This window comes from Condylura cristata, unplaced genomic scaffold, assembly GCF_000260355.1.
Source record: "Condylura cristata isolate star-nosed mole 26May11 unplaced genomic scaffold, ConCri1.0 scaffold00023, whole genome shotgun sequence".
Taxonomy (NCBI): Eukaryota; Metazoa; Chordata; class Mammalia; order Eulipotyphla; family Talpidae; genus Condylura; species Condylura cristata.
Window position 1 is genome coordinate 31,584,871 of NW_004567124.1, and position 10,673 is coordinate 31,595,543.

Consider the following 10,673-nt stretch of genomic DNA (forward strand, 5'->3'; position numbering starts at 1 on the left):
AAACACAAACACAGGCCTCCCTTAGGGTGCAAGAGATTAAGTCTCAGCACTGTGAATCAACCTGCAGCCATCACTGCTGCATGAGTTTGATCCCTGGCCAGGGAAATGACATGACCTGCATGGCATGGCAGACCTCTCCTATCTCACTTGCTATTCCCTTCAGCAGTATATTTAGGTAGACCCACTTGTTCTGATCCTGATTCTGTCTCTGGTGAATCCTCTTACCCTCCCACACCTCTGGCCTACACCCTAGCTCTTGTATGCATAAATAAATAAATCTTTAAAAAAAAAAAAAAAGCACAAACACCATTAATATTAACCACCATCTCAGCCGCACTCAGGAAGGGGTAATCTTGATGGAAGAGAGTCTGGGAAATTTGGAGCAGGTGGCCTGTTAAGGGCTGCTGGTTTCTGGGAAACTAAGGGGACAGTCTCTAGAGGGAGATGATGTGAGGCAGAAGTCTGACTGTTCACACCCATCACCTACCCTCTCGCCTCCTGCACCTGTATGGCTTGGCCCCAGTTCTGATGCTGCAGGCCAATTTGACTAGAACTTCAACTCACTCATATTCTACAGTAGACAGGAATCAAATAGCACACCTCATCACTACTTACCACATTAAATCCATGGGAAAAGGCCTCTCCAATAATAAATAAAAGAATTTTGAAAAATTATTTCTTGGTGACTTGGGGGCAACTGATATTTGCTGGGACAGTAACTAGGACTCACTCACACTGGGCCCAGTGGTCGACTCTTTTCTGACTCTTAATATAGGCATATAGCTCAAAGTAAGAGAAGGACGGGGGAGGAAAAGGGTGAAAGGAAGGCGGGGGAAGGGGTGAAGATACTAGAACATTAACTAGGAAGGGACACACATGAAGATTCTTAGGAAACTCAATGAAGCTAGGTATCTTTGTCTTTAATTAAAAGCCTCTTTCTTAGTCTAGAAACAAAAAAAAAACCCCAAAAAACCAGACATCAAAGATGACACATGGCAAAAATAAAAAAAACTAGCTTAGGTTAGTAGTGGAAAGCTATCTAGGTGGATGAGTGGCAGGACACATAGAGCGTGCCTTAGTCCTGGCCCCTCACAAGATCAACACCAAACTTTTCATGTGTATAATGTACAACATGCTTACCCTTGGTTGTACAAAGCAACATTAAAATACCATTTAATGTCCTTTAAAATAACACATTCAGATCATTTTACTTCTGCCTGTAAATGACTGCTACACAGAATTTTCAGACCATTTTAATTTAAAAGACATAGTCTGAGGCACCAAAACATTTTGAGGGCCCCACACTGAGAGACTGACTTGCGTGCACTCGGAAGCAACTTACTACTGTGGTTTTCCCACACCTCAGTGGGGCAGCCTCCATCTGGGGCCTGGGCTGATATGCCCATCCAGGAGGGCTCCTCTGACTGCATTATACAAGCACGTCATATCTCTTATAAATGTGTCTCTTCCTAATGTGTATGTTCCAGTATCTTCACCCCTCCCCCTGCCTACACCTTTTCCCTTTCCTTCTCCTTCCTACATACAAATATGAAAAGTTAATACATTCTCTGCTTTATTTTGCTCAAAACTTAATTCTTCATGGGTGATTTGGTTATGGGAAGCCCATGGGGATTACAACTGAGATGGAAAAAGGCACAAAATGATGTAAAAATAAACTATTATATTATTAAAATAAATAAAACAAGAAAAAAATTTAATCCTTAGATTTATGTTTAGCTAATTTATGAGTGTGAGTGTTCAATTGTTTTCTTTCTCAAAATGGTCAACTCCATATGGAGGAAAAGGACAGAAACATTCTCTCCTGTCCCTCTCCCCTTCCCCCCCCAAGGAGTGGGCAAGGGCAATGAGCTCCCAGCAGCACTGTGGAACTGCTTGGTCTAGGGCTTGGTTACTCAGTGCTGTGGGGTGGAAGAGGAGGTGGCCAGAGAGAAGCGGCAGAGCTGTCCACCCCAGTGAGGACAAGCTACTTCAGGGCTGGCAGGTGGGATCCATCACCCTGAAATAGCCCCATATGAACTCAAGAACACTAAGAAGGGAACACAACTCCAAGTGAATATTCTGGAAAGTTCTTTCTTAGAAATGTCAGGGGAATAATAGTACTTTAGTTAATGGGAGGAGTTATTTCAGAATCAGTTCATGATTTTTTTCTATTATTAACCATCCCTTTGGGGAATCATAAAAGTATCAGCATTTTAAAAATCTATCATGGTTTTCCCTGAATAAACTCTTGACCTTTATTTGGAGAGGGACCATGCAAAGTACATAATCAACTTACGAACTTTGCCATATGCTTAGTTTTAAGGTGTTTCCACCTCCTCTTATATTGATTGCCAGTTGTTTTAGAATTGTGAATTGCATGTTATTTTGTTCAATATCCTGCTTCCCCAGTAAAACACAGAATTTGAAAAGCTCACCACCCCGTTTTGATTTGGGGAATGACTGAAAAAATTGAAGTTTAAAAATGTGGTCCGTATTTGCTGTTCTTTGCAAAAAAAAAAAAAAGAAAAAAAAAAGAATTTCAGTCCTAAAGCATGGTTAGGAACCAACCTAACCTGACTTTCATGGTCTTCCTGACAGGTTCTGAAATGAAACAGGAGAAACCAGATGCAAACCTTTACAAAAGGAAGCTGCAGAACAACTATACCTCCCTGGCTTCCAGACCCAGCTTAACAGGCTACCTCAATGGAAGTTGCTTCCTAGCTAGCCACTCACCACCAGTTTCTCTGAGGGTAGCAGGATGTAAAGGTGTGAGGGCATTCAATCTGATTCCCAGAATTCAAACAGTGTGTATTTTAGAATTTCCCTCTGATCTGAGGAACTAATGACTCATCTATATCTGGTCCTTTTTGTTTCCCTCTTCTTTCCCTGCCCACCTTCATCCATCCCCTAGTCAAAATTCCCATCCCAAATGATTTGCCAACACTTTCATTTCACTGTAGTGAATAAATCAGTCCTGCCCACAGCAAACTAACTCTCGGTTGTTGTTCCCAGCTAACCTACTCCCAAGAAGGTTAAGAGACAAATAATAACAGAGAAGCCAAATATCCAGGTCACTGGGGGCAATGATACCATCTTAAAATAAAGCAGATATTCTAAAAATCTTCAGGGAACTACAGTCCAGATTCAAGTGCAAATCTTTATAATTACCCACGTGTAGCAAAGATGTTGGAGAAGGCCCTGAGACCTGCACTCTTCTCCAGCCTGCAAAGGGCACCATTTGCCTCAGAGAAGGTCCCAACACCAAATACAGCATTTCTTTGAAGATCAGCCCATAGAGATTACAATGAAGAACTGGCAGAAACATTCTCCCTAAAACATGACAACCTTGCTTATCCGAGGTATTCATTACCACATGAGAGAAAGAGTTCTACAACATGCACATAATGGACAGGTAAGAATAAATGGTCACTTGTGAGGAATCCCATGAATTCACAAGTTGAGAATGGGTCAGGGAAGTTGAGCTCACCTCTTATCACTTATCTGTATTCTAGTCCAGTACAAAGGCTTCATGGGACAACTGGGCTCAATGGCTGGTTTCCGAGGACACTGACTCAAAGAGCCCGCTCCAAAGAAGAGTCCAGGAGGAGGTGGGGGTACAAGTCCTGGGGGTGTTGGAGGAGGAGGAGGCCCCCCGCTGTTGGGTGGCAGAGGGCAGTTAGGAAGTGGTGGAGGAGGAGGAGGTGGAGGCGGGGGAGGCCCTGCACTTGGAGGTAGAGGTGGTGGTGGAGGTGGAGGTGGTGGTGGTGCTGGTGGCAAAGGTTCAGATCCAGGTGGGAGGGGAGGAGGAGGAGGGGGTGGGATGGCTGCTGGCAGGGGTGGTGCAGGAGGGGGAGAAGGTGCCTTCTGCTGACTGGATAAGGTGCCTTCCACAGACGGAAATGGTACATGTGTGTCTTTGCCGTCATCTGGGGAAGAGAGTTGGCTTAAGGAAGAGATATTCAGCTTTTTGGGCATGATTTGGTTACTCCTGGTTATCTTGCCTTCAGCTTCACAGGGTTTGAGAAAAGTCTCTCTGTCTGTCTGGATACACACATTCCTGTAGGCCTTTGGAAGGCAGTCATCATGGGTGGAAACACACGCATCTCTCATCTCTTCACATCCTCTTCGCCATCGGTGTTCTAGCTCATGTTTGAGATTTTCAACGGTTTCTTCTAGTCTCGCTGTTATCTCTGCATGCTCACCCCGGATGTGAAAGGCCTGAAGTTCAAACTGAGCCTGTGGGGATGGCAGTGGAAAGGAATGAGTTTACAAAAACAAATATCAGAAATAAAAATAGAATTTGAACGCCCTCCCCATGGCTCCACAGTGCCGCCCACAAAAAGACGGAAAAACAATGCCAATCTTTCAGGACTTGGACAAGGTGTAGGTTTCACCTTGCAGATTTTCCAAGGACTTGTACAGTTGAGTAGAAGTGTAATTTCATCCCATGCTTATGGGGAATAATTACTATTGATTCAGGTTATAAAGTAAAACTGTCACCTAAAAAAAAGGACTTGAGGTCCTTCTGACTTGGAGCTTCTTTTCTGACAACCGTCCTTAGAATGTCTCCTCTATGAGGCCACAGGGCCAAAACAGCACAAAGAAAAGGTATAAGAAAAGTTGACACGTGTATTTTTTAAAAGATCCAGTGATCAGTATTTGTATGTTTCATAATCATTCATAGTATAGGTAATAGTGACATAATGCATAAAAAGTGGAATATTGAGACTTGATACTGTATATGACATCAATCAGCCTTTTAACACTTATCTCTACAGATATTTCAAAGCCTTGAGTTTATGGTTTTACGCTTATGAACACAGAGCTGGTAAATTCTTAATTATTAATCCACTCCCAGCATGCAAAGTCATTTAGCTTATTACAGTTAACTGGGAAGCAATGCAATTTACAATTATATTAGTTTCCAAAATCTAATTTACAGTAATTAAATATCCCTGGTGAATTTATTTAATTTCCTCCTTCTTCATTGGCTTTTAAATTCCAAAGATGAAATCAGGGACTTTATCTGCCTTTACTTCTGGATCCCAGCAACAAGCATAGCAAATACATAATATTGAGGAGATGGATGGACTAAAAACCAGTGCAATCATTATATTCACTGTCATTTGCCTGAGAGCCTTCCTTAAGCCAAACAAGACCTTTTTTACTGTAACTTCAGCCCACAAATATCTAGGAAACCAAAATGTGTGCGAGCACATTTTTATACTTTTGCTTGAAAAGGTTTAGAAATATTTTAATTTCTAGCAAATAAAGTAAAACCATGGGAAGACCCTTTACTTTCATCAAGATAACTTACTACTATACTTCCACAAAGTTCACCTTTCCTTCACAACACAACCCTACAAAATGATGGGTTCTCTGTCAGAGAAGACAGAGGGTGTTCCTAAAGCTGATTTTCATATGTGTGGTGATGGCCATCCCAATCTGACTCTGGATGAACCAGTGAGTTCAGGATGCCATCACAGCACAGAGGGTGAAGCCCCTGAGGACTGGATTCATACCACTTGGTTCATACTCTGATCGAGCCTGTGAAAGTTCTATGACATTGGGTAGGGAGCAGCATATCTTCAAGCTGGAGTTACTTCAAGTGTAAAGTGAGGGTAACAGAGGCCATCTTTAGGGCTTCATAAAAGTGCAATAAATACTTCATGTAACACAGGCATTGTGCCAGGGACACATGTTTTAAGTCCTGGAAAAATTGTTAACTGTTGATCACCGTTCCTAATGCTAACGCTGGAGTAAGAGACAAAACAAATTTCTAAGCATTCCTTAAAATTTCCAAATAATGCCACTTTTGTGGAATAATAGGCACAAAACTTGGAAAAGCTTAAGTGGACATGATAAACTATGTACTATGAATACAAAAGTTTAACCAATATTTTGTGAGTTTTACTACCCACTGCCTGAAAGTATTATCAAGTTTTATTCAATTATATGTTCAAGATAATTATTGTTTCAACATCCTACTCATTTCCCTTTCTGTTTCCCTCTTCTTCCCCTGCCCACCTTCATCCATCCCCTAGTCCAAATTTCCATCCCAAATGATTTGCCAGCATTTTCATTTCACTTTAGTGAATAAATCAGTCCTGCCCACGGCAAACTAACTCTCGATTGTTGTTCCCAGCTAACCTACTCCCAAGAAGGTTAAAAGACATATAATAACTGAGAAGCCAATAATCTTCAATTTCTTTTTTTTAAGTTTATAATGTAATTGCTAGTATTATATCAATGTCACAATTTCTTAGCTTTCTTTTTTTATATATACATATATTTTTTACATCATTCTTCATTTTATACATTTTTTTCATCTCAGTTGTAATCCCCGTGGACGTCCCACCACCAACTCACCCATGTGCCATCACCATAGTCCTGTGCACTCTTCCTCAGCTTTGATTCAGTTCCCCTCTCCACCCCTGTCTCTGATTTACAGTTGTCCGTTGATTTTAGTTTTTACTTCATTACAATTGCTTTTATTTTTTCCCTGATCCCTTATGCTCCTGCTAAATGTGAAACCATCTGGTATTTTTCTTTCTCTCTCTGGCTTATTTCACTGAGCATGACCTCTTCTAGCTCCATCCATATTGCTGAAAAAAAGCATGAGTTTATCTTTTTTTCAATAGCTGAGTAATATTCCACTATATATATGTACAACATCTTAATCCAGTCATCTATTTTTTGGCATTTGGGTTGCTTTCACGTCTTCCCTATTGTAAATAGAGCATCAATAAACATGGGGGTGCTGGTGTCCTTTTGAAGCAATGTTTTTGTGTCCTTTGGATCGATACCTAGGAGTAGGATTGCTGGGTCAAATGGAAGCTCCATTTTTAGCAGTTTGAGAAACCTCCAAACACCTTTCCTGGTTGTAGCAGCCACATTCCCACCAGCAGTGTCGGACAGTTCCTCTTTCTCCACATCCTCACCAAGGTTTGTTATTACTAGTTATTTTAATATGTGCCATTCTCACTGGTGTGAGATGGTATCTCATTGTGGTTTTAATTTGCATTTCCCTTATTACAAGTGATGTTGAACATTTTTAAATATGAAAAAGCTGCAAAGACATGTCCCACAGCAAAACTTTCCCTTTACCACACAACTGACCTGTGTCTGTAGCCAAGCCTCTAGTCCTCAGCTCTCAATCAATGACCTTCTGTATCTGCTGACAGTAACAGGTTAAACCCACATGTTGTTTTGGTGTCTTTGTAGTACTTTTGCTTAGAGTAGCAAGTAGAGCTCAGACTGGGCACTCTAGCTCCATGCTCTATTCCAATAAAGCAAAAATAAAGATATAAAAATATTTCCTTTGTCCCTTCCAGTGGTCACCCTATTCTACTTCATACTCAAGAGTTTTTGACAGAAACTTTTTTTCAGCAGCCTTTGAATAAATACATAGCTCTAGCTCTATTTCCCCATCGATTCTGTTTTCAAGCATTACAGGCAGAGCAGGATGCTTTTGCTCCCTGTCTTATTGAAACTTCATGGTTTGATGGTTACACTGAGGAGCACTTTTCAGTGATTTTGTCCTCTCAATTGTACCGCTAAACACATGCCCATCCCTTGACATTCTCCCTGCTCTCCTAAACTTGTGATATACTCTCTTCACCCATCCCACAGCTCTCTCCAGTTAGTCTGTGAACTCTTCTTACTCCATTTACCTTGTAAGTGTTGTTCCCCAGGCAGCTTTGCCATTTTTCTGTCTTGAACTACACAATCTCTTTGGTCACCATGTATACTCATGTGGTAAATATAATTCATTTAGTATACATTAAAATTAACTTACAAGTTGGTATCTTAAAATCTTAATTCCAACTATTTTTTGGACTGGTCTGCCTGAATATTTAACCAGATATCTCATATTCAACATGTCTGTACAGAAATCATCATTGCCAAATCTCAGTTTCTCCTCCTTTGAAATTCTTCCATGCAGCTAGTTAATGGTATCTTCTTCAACATATTTCCAATCATCATATCAGAAACCTAGATTCTTTGTTCTTTTTCATTTCCAATGTATTACTTATCAGTGCATTTCATGCATTTCTCTGATTCATTCCTTTCCTTCCCCGCCCCCCTCCCCCAGTCTCAGCTTTTCATTGGGTCCTCTTTAAATGAACAATGAAGAGCCACCTAACATAATTTTCCCATCCCAGATTAGTTACCTTGGCTCCAAATGCCTTAAAAAAAATCATTTATTTATGCACACAAGAACTGGGGTACAGGCAAGAGGTGCAAGGTGTGAGAGGAATCATCAGAGAAAAGTGGAAAGCAGAACAGGCAGATCAATTGCAATACTCTGCTGAGGGGAGCAGAGTGCAGGTCAGGAGAGGTCTGCCACACCTTGTGGGTCACTTCCCTGATCAGGGATTGAACTCATGCTGCAGTGACTGTGGAAAGCATCATAGTGCTGCACTTTAACCCACTGCGCCACCAGGGAGGGATGCCAGAAGCCAAATGCAGGAATTTATTTCTTAAAACTAGTTCAGGGCCCTCCCTGGTGGCGCAGCGGGTTAAATCACTGCACTGAGAAGATAAAGCCACTTCCGCATGAGTTCGATTCCCGCCTGCCCGGGAGGTGACCACATGACGTGGCAAACCTCTCCTGACCCGCCCGCTGCTCCCCTCAGCAGTGTACTTTGTCCATCTGCCTGTTCTGCTCCCCACTCTGTCTCTGGTGAAGCCTCTCGCCACCCCTGAGCCTCTGGCCTGTACCCCAGTTCTGTATGTACAAATAAATAAATCTTTAAAAAAAAAACTACTTCAATAATTGGGTAATAAACACTAACACTGACACTTTTTTTTATGGATACACTGAAAGGTATTCCAGTATAATTTCTGCCATTTGGCTCTTCCCCTTCTCTAAACATGTCCTGGATTCTGGTCTCACATAGCTTCTTGACTCTCCCAGGGCCATGTTGGTGATGGATTTCCAGTCATTTTTAGCTAATATGCTAAGATTACAGCTAGAAACACACTGACCACTAAAATGTAAATAGCCCAGAAAAACAATCTATCTTTCCCCCTTCCTTGCTTTGTAATTCCAATTGGATCTTGGTTGTGTTCATGAGCCCAGCGTGACATAGTAATTCCAAGTGATTAAAATACTAAGCACTTTGTTTGTTATCTGCCCATATTCTACTTACTACTTCAAATCATACCTGGTTTTCCTACAAATGACCTATCTCAAATTTTAGGGAAAGTGAAATGTTGACCTCATTTCCCACTGTTCTTCCTGTAAGTACCACTCTACTCTGTACATGGGAGCCACATATTGCTACTTATCTTTTATCTAGAACCACAGTTGGAAAGATTGTTAATGATTTGATGAACCAAACAAAGAGTAGAACTTTCCATTTGATAAATAGGTGGTAATCTTGAAGAATCTTTTCCTATGATTCTGAAAATCGTTATGAAATATCAAATCCAAACAGCCATTACAGTCACATCACAGACCAGGCTGGGTCAAGGAAACAGTGATTTTAACCCCTGTTGACTCTCTTTTACTTTCACATTAAACACGGCACTTGAACATAGGAGACAAGATGATTACAAACAATTCATTTGTTGTTAGATAAGTGTTCTTTGGGACATATGAAGTCCTTATGACCTTCCCACTCCCTGACTCACCTTGCTGAAAATCTGTTTTTCTTCATTCATTCCAATATATCATATGAAAGGAGACCAGTGCTAAGGTTGATATCATTCCAAGTCTACCCAGTTTTATCTACCATACTTCGAGTTTTATCTACCTTCCTTCCCTAGAACTAGATTTGTTTCTATTTTTGGAAACATTCACTTCTATTCACATCTTCAATCCACCTGCAAAAATCTATTAATCTATACCCATCTCTAGCTAAGCATGCCTCAAAGTCACAATCTCCCCCCACCAGTTTCCAAAATCTTTATTGGTGGATAAGCCTTAGAAAAGACAGGCCCTATTGCTTCCAAGTCAAAATGAAGAGCTATGTCCAGGGACACTTCAGCAGTACACCGGGAACTTTGTTCACCCCTCATTCACAGATCCAGTCAAAAGCACAGGACTTATAGTTCACCAATTCTTCAGGCTTAAACCATAGGCTGATTTCTTTCTCAGCACTTTTTACTGAATCACTGCCATGAATGATCCTGCCAACTTGAACACAGAAGTCCCCTTGAATGGTGCCTGGCTTAGAATCTGCTGGATTGGTTTCCCCAAGCATCACTTGGCCTGTCTTCACTACATTCAGCCCCTCCCAGACCACTGCCACAATCGCCCCAAGTTCATGTATTTCACCAGCCCTGGGAAAAATGGGTGGTCTTTCAAGTCTATGTAATGCTGCTTCAGGAGTTCCTCAGAGGCCTGAACAACCTTCATGGCCACGAGGCAGAATCCCTTCTGCTTGAAATGCTTGATGATCTCACCCACCAGGCAATAATGCAAGCCGTCTTGCATGATGGCAAGGAAGATGGCCATGTCCTGCTGGCACGAGGTTGTGTCAGCGCCCGCGGGGTGCAGACATTCCACACTGGCCCCCTGGTCCCCAGCCCCATGTAAGCACCCACTGGCCGCCAAAGCCACGATCTTTAAGGGAGAAATTCCAATTAAAGCCATTCTATTTCATCATCCTTTTTCTTGACTGGCAATACTTTTACATAATAGTAGTGGTTCTCGGATGGAGCTG

General features: G+C 41.6%; 1 protein-coding gene across 2 annotated transcripts in view; it reads right to left on the reverse strand.

The window, feature by feature from the left end:
• FMN1 (formin 1) overlaps positions 1-10,673 on the reverse strand; it is a 362,087-nt gene that overhangs the window by 189,468 nt on the left and 161,946 nt on the right. For both annotated transcript variants that reach the window (XM_012728639.1, XM_004687569.2), the window contains one exon: positions 3,488-4,236. In XM_012728639.1, the coding sequence (XP_012584093.1) occupies positions 3,488-4,236 (749 nt within the window). The remainder of the gene's footprint in view (positions 1-3,487; positions 4,237-10,673) is intronic.